The sequence below is a fragment of the Dendrobates tinctorius genome, unplaced genomic scaffold (assembly GCF_039654945.1).
Source record: "Dendrobates tinctorius isolate UK_male_01 unplaced genomic scaffold, ASM3965494v1 ptg000124l, whole genome shotgun sequence".
Classification (NCBI taxonomy): Eukaryota; Metazoa; Chordata; class Amphibia; order Anura; family Dendrobatidae; genus Dendrobates; species Dendrobates tinctorius.
In genome coordinates this window covers 42,383-62,113 of record NW_027361792.1, presented here as the reverse complement: position 1 = coordinate 62,113, position 19,731 = coordinate 42,383, and the positions used below count along the sequence as shown (strand labels likewise).

Sequence of the window (19,731 nt, the reverse complement as noted above, 5' to 3'; positions counted from 1 at the left end):
TTGCAGCAGGGAGTTCCAGAGTATGGGGGAAGCACGGGAGAAGTCTTGTATGCGGTTGTGGGAAGAAGAGATAAGGGGGGAGTAGAGAAGGAGATCTTGGGACGATCGAAGGTTGCGTGCGCGTAGGTACCTAGAGACCATGTCACAGATGTATGGAGGAGACAGGTTGTGGATGGCTTTGTATGTCATGGTTAGGGTTTTGAATTGGAGCCTCTGGGTAATAGGAAGCCAGTGAAGGGCCTGGAATAGGAGGGAGGCAGGGGAATAGCAGGGAGACAGGTGGATTAGTCGGGCAGCAGAGTGTAGGATGGACTGGAGCGGAGTCAGAGTGCTAGAGGGGAGACCAGAGAGTAGGAGGTGGCAGTAGTCGAGGCGGGAGATAAGGGCGTGCACTAGTGTTTTTGTGGTTGAGGAATGAGCGTGCAGGACTGGGGAAGAGAGCAGCCGTTGACATTGATGGATAGGTCTGGTGGAGGGGTAGAGTGAGATGGGGGAAAGATGATGAATTCTGTTTTGTCCATGTTCAGTTTGAGAAAGCGAGCAGAGAAGAAGGCTGAGATAGCGGACAGACATTGTGGGATGTCAGTCAGTAAGGAGGCGAGGTCGGGTCCAGATAGGTAGATCTGCGTGTCATCGGCATAGAGGTGGTACTGCAAACCGTGGGATTCTATGAGCTGTAGGTGTAAATGGCCAAAGGTGTAAATGGAGAAGAGTAGGGGTCCGAGGACTGAGCCTATGACCGGGTTTCACATGTGGAATCTGCTCCACGGGTCAAATTGTCTTACAGACAGTTTTTGTTCTGCCTGTAGATCTGGACGAAAAATCTGCCTGGTGTGAACATTCCCTCACGGGGTCCTTGTAATCAGCGCTTCATTACTTAACATATTTGCTCTCTGGGATTTTCTGTTTCCCATGATGGAAGGTAGTTGTGTAACGAGAAGTGGTGGCAACGACAGGCGTCACTTGTACAGGAATATTTGTGCATTACGGGACGCCCCAATATCGCTGCACAAGTGGGCGACAGTGGGAGATCAGCAGCTGCATCTGCACCCAATAATGCAGCAGCAAGCAGGCATTGTATTGCTTGGGTCACCGATGGAACAATGGCCGCCCTGTCAGAGCTGGTGGGTCACAGGAGGAACGATGACCGCCCTTGTAGGAGAGCCAGCGGGTCACCGGAGGAACGGCAGCTAACATGTCACAGAGCCGGTGGGTCACCAGAGGAATGATGGCCGCCCTGCCAGAGGGTCAACAGAGGAATTATGGCCGCCCTACCAAGTTCCCTAGAGGAATGATGGGTGCACTGCAAGAGCGGGTGAGTCCCCGGAGGAATGATTGTCGCCCTGCCACGGTCCCGTGAGTCACCGGAGGAACGATGGCCGCCCTGTCACAGTCCCGTGGGTCACCGGAGGAACGATGGCCGCCCTGTCACAGTCCCGTGGGTCACCGGAGGAACGATGGCCGCCCTGTCACAGTCCCGTGGGTCACCGGAGGAACGATGGCCGCCCTGTCACAGTCCCGTGGGTCACTGAGGAACGATGGCCGCCCTGTCACAGTCCCGTGGGTCACCGGAGGAACGATGGCCGCCCTGTCACAGTCCCGTGGGTCACCGGAGGAACGATGGCCGCCCTGTCACAGTCCCGTGGGTCACCGGAGGAACGATGGCCGCCCTGTCACAGTCCCGTGGGTCACCGGAGGAACGATGGCCGCCCTGTCACAGTCCCGTGGGTCACCGGAGGAACGATGGCCGCCCTGTCACAGTCCCGTGGGTCACCGGAGGAACGATGGCCGCCCTGTCACAGTCCCGTGGGTCACCGGAGGAACGATGGCCGCCCTGTCACAGTCCCGTGGGTCACCGGAGGAACGATGGCCGCCCTGTCACAGTCCCGTGGGTCACCGGAGGAACGATGGCCGCCCTGTCACAGTCCCGTGGGTCACCGGAGGAACGATGGCCGCCCTGTCACAGTCCCGTGGGTCACCGGAGGAACGATGGCCGCCCTGTCACAGTCCCGTGGGTCACCGGAGGAACGATGGCCGCCCTGTCACAGTCCCGTGGGTCACTGGAGGAACGATGGCCGCCCTGTCACAGTCCCGTGGGTCACTGAGGAACGATGGCCGCCCTGTCACAGTCCCGTGGGTCACTGAGGAACGATGGCCGCCCTGTCACAGTCCCGTGGGTCACTGAGGAACGATGGCCGCCCTGTCACAGTCCCGTGGGTCACTGAGGAACGATGGCCGCCCTGTCACAGTCCCGTGGGTCACTGAGGAACGATGGCCGCCCTGTCACAGTCCCGTGGGTCACTGAGGAACGATGGCCGCCCTGTCACAGTCCCGTGGGTCACTGAGGAACGATGGCCGCCCTGTCACAGTCCCGTGGGTCACTGAGGAACGATGGCCGCCCTGTCACAGTCCCGTGGGTCACTGAGGAACGATGGCCGCCCTGTCACAGTCCCGTGGTGGGTCACTTAGGAACGATGGCCGCCCTGTCACAGTCCCGTGGGTCACTGAGGAACGATGGCCGCCCTGTCACAGTCCCGTGGGTCACTGAGGAACGATGGCCGCCGTGGCACGGCCCCGTGGGTCACCGGAGGAATGATGGCCGCCGTGGCACGGTCCCGTGGGTCACCGGAGAAATGATGGCCGCCGTGTCAAGGTTTTGATCTGTACATAATGAACGTTTATTAAAAAGGAAAATTAAATTGAATCGTAAACAAAATGTGTACAAATTAAACTCTCCCCGATCCCCCGAAGAGTGAAACGCGGCAGGTGCAGGCAGGGGTCACATGTTAATAAAATCTCTTCTGTTCATAGACATAGCTCTTTCCAGCAGGAACCTTGCGGAAAAACAGGCTGTTTCCCCTATTAGCGTTTCCCTAAAAAACAACAAAAAGGTCAGAACGAATATACGCCCCCCCAGTATACAGACCCCCCTCATGGGGCATACAGATGCCCAACCCCCCCCCCAGAGTTATACAGATACACCCCCTGCATTTTGGGTGAGGAGGGTCTAACACCTCTGATGGCATTTAATATATATTTTAGTGCAGATCTTTCTAGCTAATAATTATTTTTCTGATAATGTTTCCTTACAGATGTTTTACGTCTTCTACATCCTCTTGGTATCGCATCAGACCTTTCTCCCTCTTAACCTGACAGATCACTGGTAACTCATTCTTCAGTCTATGTACAGTGATACATAGAGGATGCAGAAGAGAAATACTATCACATCTGTTATTAAATCCTATTGTAAATCTGATTGTTTTTAGCCACAATCGCATAAGGAAGTTTAGGCTCTAAAAAAAACACATTAGCAGAGGTGAAGCAAAAATAATAAAATCCGGCACTAAGTAGCTGTCAGCTCTGTAGGTTCAGTGCAGGACGCTCCTGTGGTCCCCGCTTAAACTGGCAGAGAAAGGGTCCCATCCTTTAATTAACTGACCGCTGCTGCCTGTGACTGGCTGCAGTGCTGATATGCTGCTCCAGTCATTTGCCCACTGCAGCTAATCACAGGCCCCAGTAGTCCCGTGACCGAAGAACAAGTTCTCATCACTTCCGGTCCCGACGCAGACCACATGGGCTTCCCAAGAACAAAAACTACCCGATCCTCACCTCCCCTGACATGACTCCGGGGGTAGAATTCACAGGTTAAGCGACTTTTCAAAATGTATATGGGACCTGAAGGTAGAAGCCAAGAAAATAAAACCCAAAATATGCATTTACCTCTTTGCTGAGCTGACTCCAGCAATCCATCCAGGAAGAGTACACGGGGGCGTAGGGGAGGCAGCCGCCAGCGAGCCTGCGAACCGCAAGCATCAGTCCGTTACAAGATGTACGCAGCCGAGCCGCAGGAGGAAAACCCCACAGATCGATAAACCCAGCAGAGCACACTCCTCCCGCATGGCATGCTCCCCCTGCAGACAGATAACCCCGCAAAGCATGCTCCCCCTGCAGACAGATAACCCCACAAAGCATGCTCCCTCCACAGACCATACTCACCCGCAGTTATTCACAGCCATCAGGTTTGACACAAGGACAAATGGATATGTCAGCATGCTGGCCAGGAACTGCAGAGACAAGACCATGGAGTAGAGAAAGTCACCCTTGTTACTGCCAGACATTACAGATGAGCGCATCCACGCGGCCTCGGCGGTGTATAAGCTCAGGATATATAGCGCTCCACACGGCCTCGGCGGTGTATAGCGCTCCACGCGGCCTCAGCAGTGTATAAGCTCAGGCTACATAGCGCTCCACACGGCCTCGGCGGTGTATAAGCTCAGGATATATAGCGCTTCACACGGCCTCGGCGGTGTATAAGCTCAGGATATATAGCGCTTCACACGGCCTCGGCGGTGTATAAGCTCAAGATATACAGCGCTCCACGCGGCCTCGGCGGTGTATAAGCTCAGGATATATAGCGCTCCACACGGCCTCGGCGGTGTATAAGCTCAGGATATATAGCGCTTCACACGGCCTCGGCGGTGTATAAGCTCAGGATATATAGCGCTTCACACGGCCTCGGCGGTGTATAAGCTCAAGATATACAGCGCTCCACGCGGCCTCGGCGGTGTATAAGCTCAGGATATATAGCGCTCCACACGGCCTCGGCGGTGTATAAGCTCAGGATATATAGCGCTTCACACGGCCTCGGCGGTGTATAAGCTCAGGATATATAGCGCTTCACACGGCCTCGGCGGTGTATAAGCTCAGGATATATAGCGCTTCACACGGCCTCGGCGGTGTATAAGCTCAGGATATATAGCGCTTCACACGGCCTCGGCGGTGTATAAGCTCAAGATATACAGCGCTCCACGCGGCCTCGGCGGTGTATAAGCTCAGGATATATAGCGCTCCACACGGCCTCGGCGGTGTATAAGCTCAGGATATATAGCGCTTCACACGGCCTCGGCGGTGTATAAGCTCAGGATATATAGCGCTTCACACGGCCTCGGCGGTGTATAAGCTCAAGATATACAGCGCTCCACGCGGCCTCGGCGGTGTATAAGCTCAGGATATATAGCGCTCCACACGGCCTCGGCGGTGTATAAGCTCAGGATATATAGCGCTTCACACGGCCTCGGCGGTGTATAAGCTCAGGATATATAGCGCTTCACACGGCCTCGGCGGTGTATAAGCTCAAGATATACAGCGCTCCACGCGGCCTCGGCGGTGTATAAGCTCAGCGTATATAGCGCTCCACGCGACCTCGGCGGTGTATAAGCTCAGGATATATAGCGCTCCACACGGCCTCGGCGGTGTATAAGTTCAGGATATATAGCGCTCCACGCGGCCTCGGCGGTGTATAAGCTCAGGATAAATAGCGCTCCACGCGGCCTCAGCGGTGTATAAGCTCAGGATATATAGCGCTCCACGCGGCCTCGGCAGTGTATAAGCTCAGGATATATAGCGCTCCACGCGGCCTCGGCGGTGTATAAGCTCAGGATATATAGCGCTCCACACGGCCTCGGCGGTGTATAAGTTCAGGATATATAGCGCTCCACGCAGCCTCGGCGGTGTATAAGCTCAGGATATATAGCGCTCCACACGGCCTCGGCGGTGTATAAGCTCAGGATATATAGCGCTCCACGCGGCCTCGGCGGTGTATAGCGCTCCACGCGGCCTCAGCAGTGTATAAGCTCAGGCTACATAGCGCTCCACACGGCCTCGGCGGTGTATAAGCTCAGGATATATAGCGCTCCACGCGGCCTCAGCGGTGTATAAGCTCAGGATATATAGCGCTTCACGCGGCCTCGGCGGTGTATAAGCTCAGGATATATAGCGCTCCACACGGCCACGGCGGTGTATAAGCTCAGGATATATAGCGCTTCACACGGCCTCGGCGGTGTATAAGCTCAGGATATATAGCGCTCCACGCGGCCTCGGCGGTGTATAAGCTCAGGATATATAGCGCTCCACACGGCCTCGGCGGTGTATAAGTTCAGGATATATAGCGCTCCACGCGGCCTCGGCGGTGTATAAGTTCAGGATATATAGCGCTCCACGCGGCCTCGGCGGTGTATAAGCTCAGGATATATAGCGCTCCACGCGGCCTCGGCGGTGTATAAGTTCAGGATATATAGCGCTCCACGCGGCCTCGGCGGTGTATAAGCTCAGGATATATAGCGCTTCACACGGCCTCGGCGGTGTATAAGCTCAGGATATATAGCGCTCCACGCAGCCTCGGCGGTGTATAAGCTCAGGATATATAGCGCTCCACACGGCCTCGGCGGTGTATAAGCTCAGGATATATAGCGCTCCACGCGGCCTCAGCAGTGTATAAGCTCAGGCTACATAGCGCTCCACACGGCCTCGGCGGTGTATAAGCTCAGGATATATAGCGCTCCACGCGGCCTCAGCGGTGTATAAGCTCAGGATATATAGCGCTTCACGCGGCCTCGGCGGTGTATAAGCTCAGGATATATAGCGCTCCACGCGGCCTCAGCAGTGTATAAGCTCAGGCTACATAGCGCTCCACACGGCCTCGGCGGTGTATAAGCTCAGGATATATAGCGCTCCACGCGGCCTCGGCGGTGTATAAGCTCCGGATATATAGCGCTCCACGCGGCCTCGGCGGTGTATAAGCTCAGGATATATAGCGCTCCACACGGCCTCGGCGGTGTATAAGTTCAGGATATATAGCGCTCCACGCAGCCTCGGCGGTGTATAAGCTCAGGATATATAGCGCTCCACACGGCCTCGGCGGTGTATAAGCTCAGGATATATAGCGCTCCACGCGGCCTCGGCGGTGTATAGCGCTCCACGCGGCCTCAGCAGTGTATAAGCTCAGGCTACATAGCGCTCCACACGGCCTCGGCGGTGTATAAGCTCAGGATATATAGCGCTCCACGCGGCCTCAGCGGTGTATAAGCTCAGGATATATAGCGCTCCACGCGGCCTCGGCGGTGTATAAGCTCAGGATATATAGCGCTCCACGCGGCCTCAGCAGTGTATAAGCTCAGGCTACATAGCGCTCCACACGGCCTCGGCGGTGTATAAGCTCAGGATATATAGCGCTTCACACGGCCTCGGCAGTGTATAAGCTCAGGATATATAGCGCTCCACGCGGCCTCAGCGGTGTATAAGCTCAGGATATATAGCGCTTCACACGGCCTCGGCGGTGTATAAGCTCAGGATATATAGCGCTCCACGCGGCCTCAGCGGTGTATAAGCTCAGGATATATAGCGCTCCACGCGGCCTCGGCGGTGTATAAGCTCAGGATATATAGCGCTCCACGCGGCCTCAGCGGTGTATAAGCTCAGGATATATAGCGCTCCACGCGGCCTCGGCGGTGTATAAGCTCAGGATATATAGCGCTCCACGCGGCCTCAGCAGTGTATAAGCTCAGGCTACATAGCGCTCCACACGGCCTCGGCGGTGTATAAGCTCAGGATATATAGCGCTTCACACGGCCTCGGCGGTGTATAAGCTCAGGATATATAGCGCTTCACACGGCCTCGGCGGTGTATAAGCTAAGGATATATAGCGCTCCACACGCACCTTATCACATATATACGGAGCCATAGCAGTACAGATTGGTAATACGCCGTTATTCTAAAGCTCTGGGATAGCGAGATCTCAAGACGGAGAGCTCCGCCTCGTGGTGTACACCGGTAATACACTCACCCCAGTCACAGCCTGAGAATAGCTTTTCATCTCGCCCACCGCCTAGAAGAACAAATAAAGGTTTAGTTGTCACACAATTATATCAGAATAGTTAAAATATCACCTATCGATGACTGTACATTGTGCATAGGCAGAAAGCCGATCATCAGTGGCGTGGGCAGGGTTATACACAACTCACTATTCTGAGCACTGCTACATCTACTGCAGAGAAAACAGGGATTTTTTTTATCAAAACTGCAGCAAGCGACATATTGCTGGAATCAGGCTCTCTGCCCCGACATCATCCTACTCTGTGACGGGAGAGCAAAACCATGATGAATCATTCCCATCAAAAGGTTAAATCATTATAGTAATTCTCATAGTACATTCAAAACACGTTTGATTATTTTCTTTATTTTTGTTTTGGGAAAGGAGATTATTATTTTTTTTTAATAATTAATATTTAACTACCATTTACCTGTTTTTATTCTCCAGAGGGAAGATGCAATCACTTAACCACTTGTATAATATATTACGATACTTCAGTATCACCACCTCTGAAGGTTCGAGCACAAACATGGCAGTGACGATAGGTCCCCGGCTGCAATGTCAGCCCATCACCATCCTGCAATCATGTTGTGGGGCCGATCGATAACAGAATCAATGACCCCACTGGGATGATGGCTAGCAAGTGGTCATACAGCAGCAATTGGCATCGGCTCCAGTCGCTGCTGCTGGTGGCCGGTGCTGAATGGATAACGCCGGCGCCCACCGTGTATGGTGCAAGCTCCCTACATCCGCCGTCCATGTGCAGCACATGTCAGAAGAGGTGCTACTAATGCGCTATAAAATACTTATCCCCTCCACAAGGCCCAGTGGGCGCTATTACCTGATTATCCAGGGTGTATTTGTTGATCAGGAAGGCCACCATGTTGCAGATCCATAGGGACAGCACATCCCCGAGTAGCCTGGGCATCAGACCCCTGGAAGGAAGAGAAGATGTTCAGGTGACGGCTGGTGTGCACGTTTAGTATCGGTGATGTCTGAGCGTGGCCCATCACCAGCCAATGCACAGGAATGCCGACAGCCTCCATCATCACTACTACTTCTGACGTTCTCCTCCCCACTCCCCCTCCCCCTTGCATCGTGCGGACCGGCAGCAGGGATCTGAAGTTCTAAGGAAACTGCTTATAGTGCAATTCCCAAATCTACCAATTACTACGTCTGACGTGAGCACAATGTTGGTAAAATATCCAAGAATACCAGTGTTTGAAAAATTTGGGTGAAAATAGCAAAAAGATTTCCACAGGGCTTAAGGTATGGGGAAGTCTGTGGATAATAGACTTCCCCATTTTCTGCTACTTCTGCTGCAGAGCCGGGGAACATCACCGCGCTGCTCTCACCAGTCCATCTATGACCCCATAATTATCAGCAGTCCTGGAATTGGACCCCAAACAGGGTGGGCTTTCACAAGACCACAACTAGAAGCAGCGCCCCTAAATGTACAGACATCGCCTCTACCACTGAGCAGTAGTGATGAGCGAGTATATTCGTTGCTCGGGTGTCCTGCGAGTATTTTGGTGTGCTCGGAGATTTAGTTTTCGTCTTATCTGCATGATTTGCGGCTGCTGGACAGCCCCTCTACTTACCTGGCCGGTGCACCCGCCATTAGGAGGAAGAGTAGAGGACGAGGGAGAGGAATTGTGGAGCTTACCACACACTGTGGATGAGCAGACGAATATCAGCCTGGAGAGGGCGCCGCACCCACTGGTGATCACAGGCACAATAGCAGAAAAGGGAAGTTCGTGGCACAATCATCCAGGATATAGTCAAATTAATTCTTTATTGGAAAAAAATGATTAACAAAAATAGAAGCCTCAGGACCTGACGCGTTTCTGGTGTATAAAAGACTCTTATTCAGGCACTATAGTGCTTGTGTAGATCTAAGCTCCCAGTCACAAGCGTCAGGTCCTGACAGTTTTATTTTTATATTGTGAACCATTTTTTTTTCCAATAAAGAATTACTTTTACTGTATCCGGGATGGTTGTGCCAGCAAACTTCCCTTTTCTTCTACTGTGACCACCGTTATTTTTGGAGCTTAAGCATCTTGAATTTTACATTCTACTTGTTGGTACATATAATCCCAGCTGGTGGTGGTGGACCACATACATGGACACAATAGAAGAACTTACGCAAAAAATCCCAAGATTCCTTCTTCTCTGTATATCGTCACGATGGAGCCGAACACCCCGCTGAAAGAGAGTAATAGTCTGGGTCAGACAATGCAGGATTACACAGATAGAGTGACAGGCGAGGTTTACATAGATACAGTCACCGGAGGAGGTTTACTAATCAGAGCACACCATACGACATTATTCTGCGTATTTCACACACTTGTGGCTTATACATGTAATTCTGCATGCCAACATTAAGCGCTAACCAATAGGTGGTGTAAATTACACAAATGTGTAGAGATGCGCCAAAATTATTGCATGTCTATATATTACACAGGGTTAGTAATTCTGCCGGCAGGCATCGAGGGTGGATGTGATTTGTGGCACTATGGACGACACGTACTCATATTTGGTCTCTCTTCCAATGAACTGGACCATACACCGTAGCGTGATCACTGCAAATAAAGAGAAAAAGAAAATAGGCGACAGTCAGTCCGAGGCAGCAAGTAATGAATATGATCTCCCTGCACCGCCCCAAAAGAGCAGCGATATTTGGGAAATGGGAAGAACCACACTGCAGACCAGGTAACAGGGTTAGTGGGCACGATCCCTAAGAAGTGTGACTTACCGTGGAAGGGGTGTGTGATGACAGTAGCAGCAGAGCGGGCAACCATCTCCTGAGTGGTCTATAACACAGAAATGAGGGCGCCGCCGTGTGAAATCGCACTCTATCCGGGCAATACGGCAATTAGGAGGATAACGGGGCGCTTACCTCTTTAATAACGTAATCCAGGGAGGGGTTTTCTTTTTCTTTACTCACTTCATCCTAGATGACAAATAAAGATGGAAACGTCTTTATAAATATTCATCAGCCCAAAAACGTCATAACTACGTAACACTTAAAACAATGCCTTTAAATAAAAAGTGTCCCGTGTGATAATCTGCTGTCCAAGGGTCCCGCTGACGGGACCCCGATATCTAGGGAAGAAACTCGGTACAGAGTGCGTGTTCTGTGCAGAATTACACGGACGCCCAATGTACGGAGGAGCCGAGCCCTTCATGGAGAGACAATCTGCCCTTTGCGTTGGCTAGTAGACTGGCTAGTGCACGAGGACCCTGAATGGGGAGGTCAATCCCGATAATTAAACCCCACATACAAACTCCTTGGGAAAAGTATAAATCTTACCTCCATCTGATTCTGATAGCACTAAGAGACAAAAAAGAAAATCCATTAATGGCTCAAGTAAACAAATCCAGAGATTAAAAAGTTATAAAACATTTTTTTGGAGCTAAAAATATTTAGGGTTTGATCACCCGTAAACCACCGGCCGCTGTTATTAGTCATTACCATTACCCTATTATAATTGCCAGACCTGAATTAACAAGCATTTCTCACCTACTGTGTCCCCCCATTTCCTTGTAGATTGTAAGCTTGCGAGCAGGGACCTCACTCCTAATGTCATTGTTTGAATTGTCTTAACTTGTATTGAATTTATTGTCTGTACATGTCCCCGCTTAATTGTAAAGTGCTGCGGAATATGTTGGCGCTATATAAATAAAAATTATTATTATTATTATTACCAAGGAGGACACAAGTTATGATCCACCTTGTTCCACGATCACTGGCGGGCAGCCCCACCGTGCGTCACAACAGGCGGGCGGCCAACCCCACTGTGCCACCCATCAGGCGGGCAACCCCACTGTGCCACCCATCAGGCGGGCAACCCCACCGTGCCACCCATCAGGCGGGCAACCCCACTGTGCCACCCATCAGGCGGGCAACCCCACCGTGCCACCCATCAGGCGGGCAACCCCACCGTACCACCCATCAGGCGGGCAACCCCACCGTGCCACCCATCAGGCGGGCAACCCCACCGTGCCACCCATCAGGCGGGCAACCCCACCGTGCCGCCCATCAGGCGGGCAACCCCACCGTGCGGCGCATCAGGCGGGCAACCCCACCGTGCGGCGCATCAGGCGGGCAACCCCACCGTGCGGCGCATCAGGCGGGCAACCCCACCGTGCGGCGCATCAGGCGGGCAACCCCACCGTGCGGCGCATCAGGCGGGCAACCCCACCGTGCGGCGCATCAGGCGGGCAACCCCACCGTGCGGCGCATCAGGCGGGCAACCCCACCGTGCGGCGCATCAGGCGGGCAACCCCACCGTGCGGCGCATCAGGCGGGCAACCCCACCGTGCGGCGCATCAGGCGGGCAACCCCACCGTGCGGCGCATCAGGCGGGCAACCCCACCGTGCGGCGCATCAGGCGGGCAACCCCACCGTGCGGCGCATCAGGCGGGCAACCCCACCGTGCGGCGCATCAGGCGGGCAACCCCACCGTGCGGCGCATCAGGCGGGCAACCCCACCGTGCGGCGCATCAGGCGGGCAACCCCACCGTGCGGCGCATCAGGCGGGCAACCCCACCGTGCGGCGCATCAGGCGGGCAACCCCACCGTGCGGCGCATCAGGCGGGCAACCCCACCGTGTGAAGTGTCCCATGCTCTGAGTATTGAAGACTCTCTAACTTCTTCCTCCGCTCAGGACTCCGCATCAGAGGCCTCCTGGCTACAACAACTGTTACTCAGTCAAAGTTTAGGGAGTGTTCATAGTAAAGAGCCGGCGAACCCCTCCCATAAAGTGGTCCCCTCTAATAAAGGAAACCAGACTCAAAGGTGGGGGAGGGGGCCACCTTATTTTTTTATTTTTTATCAGTGCATTTACACAAACTATCCAGTGTTGACGCCACCACCAGTATGTGCCATTGTTATAAAACCAGTTACCTGCAATACCCTGCTGTGCACCACCGTGCCCACCGCTCCGGCGCACAGTCGGGGGGTCAGGCCCTTGAAGAGTCCTCGCTTTCCATCAATTTTAATGATGTGTTTTGCTGCAAAAACATAAATGAATAGATTACTGAGCATCTCCGGGTGAAAAGTAGAACAGACTCTACAGGCAGAAAGTAGGTAATGTACTCCAGAGCGGCATTCACAGTTCTGCTGGTACAAACAGCAGCCTGATTTCTATCCCCTTAGCTCAGCTTCCATGCAGCAATGCTTGAGGGTCTATTCACAGACGGCAGGCAGAACGCAATAGTAATAAATCCGCGACAAACCCCCCAATGTGACGTGTGACGGCCACCCACGGGACGCCGTCCGATCATTAGATGTCACTGTCAACCGTGGGGTTGATGTGAGCGCCGCCTGTTAGAGACCTCAGGAATACAAATCGCCGCAGCGAAGTGTGCGCTCACCGTAGGCAAAGAATCCCGGCAGCTGGTACACCTGACGCCCAAAAAGGTTTCTTCCCAACGTTGGTGGCATTGGCTCGTGTCCCACCTAAAATGCAAAAGCAGAAAAGTCTGAAGGGAGAAGAAAACCCAACACAACCCATATGGGCGGCTCGAAAGGCGGGCGACATTGTAAACTGAAGACGAGACACAGGGGAGGATGCCGCTCAATGTATGTGGCTGGCTCCAGGCTGTCAGCTCTTACTCCATACACATGCATGCTCAGATCAGAAAGGCGTGCATGTGCCATGTATGAGGACATGCACGCTGCTCCTTACATCTGCAACCCATTTTACACCACAGAAGTGAACGAAACACAAAGCGAGACTCCGAGACCCGGAGGATTCACTTCTGATGTCTTCAATCCCAACTGTCCATGAACCGAGGCCAAAGGAAGATCTAATTGATGGGTAGAAAAAAGCCAAATGTGTTATATTTATAGTCCTGCTCTGAGCGCATCATGAGACCGCGAGCTCCAGAGTAACCAGTTCATGGAAAGGACCGCAGTGTTAAACAAATAAGAAGCCCCTCGAAACCTGCGGCCATCGATCTGGGGACCTCCAGACACAGAACTAGCGAGGGGTCACCACAGGCAGAATGGCGGCCGGAAACCACAGCTGTGATCCCCGGACAACGGACACGGCGATGGAAGAGTTAAGGTGCGAGGACGCGTCGCCCACATCACAGGACATGTAATATATAAAGGGGCAGAGAGTCTGACACCGCAAAGCCGAGCGGGAGCTTCACCCGAGAGCAACTCCAAGCAGCGACACGTAGGTGCGGAGCTATTTACTATAGAGCATGCAGTATTATATTGAGCGTGTATAGACAGACGAGCGCCGAGGGACGGGACACGAGCAAAAGGCTTTACCGAGTGGACGGGCCGGGCGTGCGTATTCCATAGGATGACCGACTCCTCTATGTTCAAGGTGCTGCTCCCCAGTCTGCCCTGTCGCCCACCGCTGTAGACCCCCTGTAGCAGTGGGCAGCCGGATGGAGTACAGGTAGTGTGTGTGTCTCTCTGCCCCCTCTAAGCGTAGTAGGGGGCGGTTCTCTGCCCTTTTCTATGGGTAGGGGGTCTCTGCCCCCTCTATATGCAGTGAGGGGAGGGTGGGTCTATGCCCCCCATACAGGCAGTGAGAGGGGGCGGGTCTATGCCCCCCCTCTACGGGTAGTGAGGGGAGGCGGGTCTATGCCCCGCTCTACAGGTAGTGGGGGGCGGGTCTATGCCTCCCTCTACGGGTAGTGAGGGAGGGGCGGGTCTATGCCCCACCCCCTCTACGGGTAGTGAGGGAGGGGGCGGGTCTATGCCCCCCTCTACGGGTAGTGAGGGAGGGGGCGGGTCTATGCCCCCCCTCTACGGGTAGTGAGGGGAGGCGGGTCTATGCCCCGCTCTACAGGTAGTGGGGGGTGGGTCTATGCCCCCCTCTACGGGTAGTGAGGGAGGGGGCGGGTCTATGCCCCGCCCCCTCTACGGGTAGTGAGGGGGGCGGGTCTATGGCCCCCTCTACGGGTAGTGAAGGGGGGAGCGAGTCTCTGCCAGTCATCTTTTCCTTTTCCATAGAAATAACATAAGATTGACTGGCACATCCAGACTAGTGTGAATAGGTGCATACCAGGAGCCGCTGCCTCCATATACAATACACAAAAAAGATAGCCCTCTATCATGCCAAAGCATGTCAATGTGAAATATGAATATTACGGTGTTTGAATATTAGGAAGAAATGAATGAGACGCTTTGCACAAAATTTGGCCAAATAATGTCTGCGCATCAACCATTGTCAAGGTGACCTCAAGGACTGATGGGTCCCTGACCCGTGTGACCCCCTCTAGGCTGACGTCTGAATTCCTGGTGATTGTGGACTCCTCTCTCAGTAAAGCCGTCATTTACAGCGATTGGTGATTTTAATTACAGCAGGTCCCTACCGATGGTTGATGCACAGACATTATTTGGCCAAATTTTGTGCAAAGCGTCTCATTCATTTCTTCCTAATATTCAGACGCCGTATTGCTCTTCATATTTCACATTGACATGCTTTAGCACAATAGAGTGAAGCCTTTCTTTGTATATCTTTTCCTCTCCTTTTGTCACACTGCATATACCGTAGGTATGATAAGCGGACTTTTGGATCAGAGCCGGCACAGCATTGGACTATAGCTGGAGCAATGCATGCTAGGAGGAGGGAGAAAGGAAGTTCCAGTACCTATAGTAATAGCAGAATGACAAGGAATAAAACCAAGAGAGAAATCAAAGATCCTCCAAAACCAAAATATCTTTACTTAGTTACCAATGTAGGTTAAAAAACAAAGGAGATGACCACACATGCTATACAGAATAGGAAAGATACTGTGCAAAGAAAATAGATTATTGGTAAAACATATGATGTTAGAGAACAGGGTAAAACGCCTCAAGCAAAAATAGCTATTGACAGAGGACAGCGATCCCGCTACACCTCAGAAAACAGCATCATATATAAAGTGCAGGGCATTATCAGAGAAGTGTCAAGTGCTGGAGATGCGGAAATAACGCAGAGCGACGGCGGAGGACGGCCCGGACCTGCGGATCAGAAGGCGCGGATGTCAGGAATAAAGCTGTAATAGCGTTAGTCGCAGGTCAGGGAGAGCGCATACAAGTGACATGTACCCAGAAGTATATTATCTACCCAGAGTAGGCTCTGCAACACTAACTAGAGTGATCACTGTGTCTCCGCAGGAGCCTCCGGCCTCCATCCCGCCATCTGACATGTACAAGCTGTTGCTGTTCCTCTTGGTCTACGCGTGTCACCTCCAATACTGGACATGCGGCAGCGGCGCTCCGGCTCGTCAGAGACGCGGCGTGCTGGATCTGGTGGTGACCCTGTGGTGCTACAGAGACCGGCTGAAGGTGCCCCTGCTGGGCATTAACCTGTACGGCTGCTACTGTGGCACAGGAGGGGCAGGAGAGGCGGTGGATGACGTGGACCGATGCTGCCTCCGCCACGACTGCTGTTACCGCTATTCCAGGATTGACCTGCGCTGCCACAGTAAGGTAAAGTGGCAGCTCTATCAGTTCTCGTGCGGCCCGGCGCACACACAGTGTCACTCCTCCACGCTGTGCGGACGGATGGCGTGCGAGTGCGACAAGCAGTTTGCAGAATGTCTGACCAAAGCGAAGCCGAAGAGGAGACACTTCTTCTATAACAAGAAGGACCTGTGCGTCGGCCCCCACGACGTCTGCCCAGAACTTCACCCCAACCTAACGGCCATATCAGAGAGGATCCAGAACCCGAGGCCCCCAGAGCTCGGCCCGGTCAAGAGCAGGAAGAGGAGATGGCGAAGACGGAAGAAGGCAGCCAAGGAGGAACAGAGGAACAACGTGGGACGCTCGGCACTGTGGATATGACGTCCGGCCGCCTGGGGAAACAGGATCAATTTACTTAACGGGAAGCTGTCATCCAATTTTTTTTTTCAACAATTAAAGAAATGTAAAGTACAAATGTTTTACCTTTTTATATATTAATAGTATAAAATATGAAAAATAAGTTTTGATATTTTCCACATTTAGACACTAGGGGGAGCAGCTGCTGAAATTTCCCATGAAAACCTCCATGTAGTTCTGGCTCGCCTTACGACTGCAGTAAAAGTGGGCGGAGTCTGCTCAAACGTGAGTGACATCACTATTCCCCTTCTAGGTGTTTCCAAAAGGATAAGGGAGGAAGAAGTTCAGGATCACAGAGCTGAGACGTCACTGCTGGCCGCAGAGGGATACCAAGATGTGGATCCAGAACGGCCAGCAGCGGTCATCCAGTCACTTGGTGCTGCTCGCCGTACCACACGCTGTGCTTAGATACACAGAGTATATCACACGATGAGATTAGAAGCACACCCCAGAGGACGGACCACGGCAGACATGATGGAATTAGGTGCACGGCCCAGGAGGCCACGACGCACAGGGTGAGATTAGATGCACATGATGGGATTAGATGCACGGCCCAGGAGGCCACGACGCACAGGATGAGATTAGATGCACATGATGGGATTAGATGCACGGCCCAGGAGGCCATGAGGCACAGAATGAGATTAGATGCACATGATGGGATTAGATGCACGGCCCAGGAGGCCACGACGCACAGGATGAGATTAGATGCACATGATGGGATTAGATGCACGGCCCAGGAGGCCACGACGCACAGGATGAGATTAGATGCACATGATGGGATTAGATGCACGGCCCAGGAGGCCACGACGCACAGGATGAGATTAGATGCACATGATGGGATTAGATGCACGGCCCAGGAGGCCACGACACACAGGATGAGATTAGATGCATGGCCCAGCAGACCATGATGCAACGGATGAGATTAGATGCACAGCCCACAATGCACATGATGGGATTAGATGCACGGCCCAGGAGCGGCTCCAGAGGGCAGGATGTAAACCTGTCTGTAGCACTCTATCACGGCTAGCTCTCTCAGAAGTGACTGGAGACCACCATACACACGTTTCTCCACCTCGCCATTCATTCTTCTCTCATATTTAGTGGCATAAGGATGGAAGGCCCCGGTTATAGAGACCGGGGTCCTGCATCAGGTATTTATGGTGAATCCTGCAGATATGCCATTGCTTCCCTTGATCGTGGCTTCTCTGGTTTTCCGTACTCGGGTGAGGCACATGAAGCCGCCACGTGCTCTCTCCACCATTACAATCACAACAGGAGTCTATGGTAAAGGTGAGATCGGAGTCAGGTAAACGGCAGACGGGCACTTCACCCCTGACCGCACTATGGACTATCACACACGAGATAATCATTAGCTTGTTGGCTCTGTGACGCCACAAAGACCTGCAGCAATCTCCAGCGGAGGAGCCGGACGTGCCGGCTTCATGCGTTCATTGGCACCTACCCCAGCACCGCACCCCAGGGGCGCAGATCACTGTGCACGATCCACACCCAGCTCATATACACACGGCCGAACTGATCTGTATACAGCAGAAGCTCCACGATACCTGGCAAGCAGCAGTCACCCTATTCCCCCAATGTGGAAGTGAGAGGTGCGGGGTAACCCCTACAACAGGAGCGTCACTGGGTTTTTTGTTACCTTACTGCATATTCTGCAGCAAGACTTTGCAAAAACATTGATTTAATTAAAATGCGCCATTTTGCGTTTACGGCTCCAGTGCAGAACTGCATGTCCCCATGGAGACAGACGGCCTGTGTAGCCAGATCCTGCTTTCCCTTCATTGCTGCTTCTTGTAAACCTTCATGCTGGGGCTACACGGCGACATGTCGCACGACACTGGGATCGCGACGTTACTTTGAGACGTGGCAGCTAATTATTTTTTTTGGCAGTCTTGAAAGATGCAAACTAAGAGGGCACCGGTATTAGGGCGCAGTCAGGTGGCCGTATAAACCGCAACGAGAGCGGAACACAGTGCGCGACTACCAACCAATCATACACTCAGTATAATAAAATATCAGAGCTGATAAGTCATGAAAACAATCGTAATAATAAACCCTGGAATGGGCAAATAAGCACAAGATATCTGAAATGACTATGAAACAATGGGAAAAGGAAGGACCAGTGAATCGAGGCAGAGGCAGGTGGGAGAAAGCCTCACACGTTTCGCCACAAGACTGGTGGCTTCATCAGGGGTGAAGTAAAGGCAGGTAAGAAAGAGTCCTTTACATATGCAAATAGGTTTCATAATTTTAAAGTTGAATGAAGCCATAAATCCATCGAGTACAACCTATAACGTAAAATAGAATCATAGAATGGTAGAGTTGGAAGGGACCTCCTGGGCCATCTGGTCCAACCCCCTGCTCAAAGCAGGATTCGCTAAATCATCCCAGTCAGATGTCTGTCCAGCCTCTGTTTGAAGACTTCCATTGAAGGAGAACTCACCACTTCTCGTGGAAGCTTGTTCCACTCATTGATCACTCTAACTGTCAAAAAGTTTTTTCTAATATCTAATCTGTGTCTCCTCCCATTCAGTTTCATCCCATTGCTTCTAGTCTTTCCTTGTGCAAATGAGAATAAAGTTGATCCTTCTACAATGTGACAGCCCTTTAGATATTTGTAGACAGCTATTAAGTCTCCTCTCAGTCTTCTCTTTTGCAAACTAAACATTCCCAAATCCTGCAACCTTTCCTCATAAGACAGGGTTTGCAGACCGGTCACCATTCTGGTCGCTCTTTTCTGAACCTGATGATGATCCAGAGGAAGGCAATGCCCCCTTGGGGCAGATGCCAAAATACCTCCCCAACCCCACATACGGCGATCAGACTAGATCTCTGGATCAACGTCCATTACATAATCAGCGACCATAACTGAGAATATTATATCAAGAAAGGTAACCAGGCCCTTCTCAAATTAATTAGTTCACACATGTAAGAGGCCAGCTGCCTAGAAGACGAGCTCTGTGTTGGCGCGAAGTCTGTGCAAACAATGCAGATGGAAAGCTTGCTGAGAGAATTCATCGTGCCTGCACGAGTTCACAATAGTAATATGAAAAAGTCAGGTATAAAGTTGACAATAAAGTTACGTAAAAAAAACAAGAAGATTGGCGCCAGATGGACCATAGAGAGACTGAACCCGACAATGGCTGATAACCACATATAGAAAAATATACAATAAACTCACAAATAAGAAATCTTAAAGTATTACAATAAAAAAGTGCAAGAATGACGGGCG

The 19,731-nt window shown here is 52.3% G+C and overlaps 2 protein-coding genes across 3 annotated transcripts in view; one reads left to right on the top strand and one right to left on the bottom strand.

Annotated features, from left to right (window-relative positions):
* Nucleotides 1–2,654: 2,654 nt before the first annotated feature.
* MTCH2 (mitochondrial carrier 2) overlaps nucleotides 2,655–19,731 on the bottom strand; it is a 19,682-nt gene continuing 2,605 nt past the window's right edge. Inside the window, exons 2-13 of the mRNA XM_073541547.1 lie at nucleotides 13,028–13,112; nucleotides 12,558–12,664; nucleotides 10,962–10,982; nucleotides 10,548–10,601; nucleotides 10,404–10,461; nucleotides 10,179–10,230; nucleotides 9,794–9,853; nucleotides 8,490–8,583; nucleotides 7,622–7,663; nucleotides 3,997–4,064; nucleotides 3,721–3,796; nucleotides 2,655–2,873 (exon numbers count right to left, since the gene is read on the bottom strand). Coding sequence (XP_073397648.1) covers nucleotides 2,787–2,873; nucleotides 3,721–3,796; nucleotides 3,997–4,064; nucleotides 7,622–7,663; nucleotides 8,490–8,583; nucleotides 9,794–9,853; nucleotides 10,179–10,230; nucleotides 10,404–10,461; nucleotides 10,548–10,601; nucleotides 10,962–10,982; nucleotides 12,558–12,664; nucleotides 13,028–13,112 — 804 coding nt within the window. The 3' untranslated portion in view covers nucleotides 2,655–2,786. The remainder of the gene's footprint in view (nucleotides 2,874–3,720; nucleotides 3,797–3,996; nucleotides 4,065–7,621; nucleotides 7,664–8,489; nucleotides 8,584–9,793; nucleotides 9,854–10,178; nucleotides 10,231–10,403; nucleotides 10,462–10,547; nucleotides 10,602–10,961; nucleotides 10,983–12,557; nucleotides 12,665–13,027; nucleotides 13,113–19,731) is intronic.
* LOC141046869 (phospholipase A2, minor isoenzyme-like) lies at nucleotides 13,594–16,608 on the top strand. Of its 2 annotated transcripts, none has more exons than XM_073541551.1 (2): nucleotides 13,594–13,836; nucleotides 15,777–16,608. In XM_073541551.1, the coding sequence occupies exon 2, from the start codon at nucleotides 15,807–15,809 to the stop codon at nucleotides 16,443–16,445; it is 639 nt and encodes a 212-aa protein (XP_073397652.1). In that variant the 5' UTR covers nucleotides 13,594–13,836; nucleotides 15,777–15,806; the 3' UTR covers nucleotides 16,446–16,608. The 2 variants fall into 2 exon arrangements, with proteins under 2 accessions (XP_073397652.1, XP_073397649.1); XM_073541548.1 differs by having other exon boundaries at nucleotides 13,798–13,840.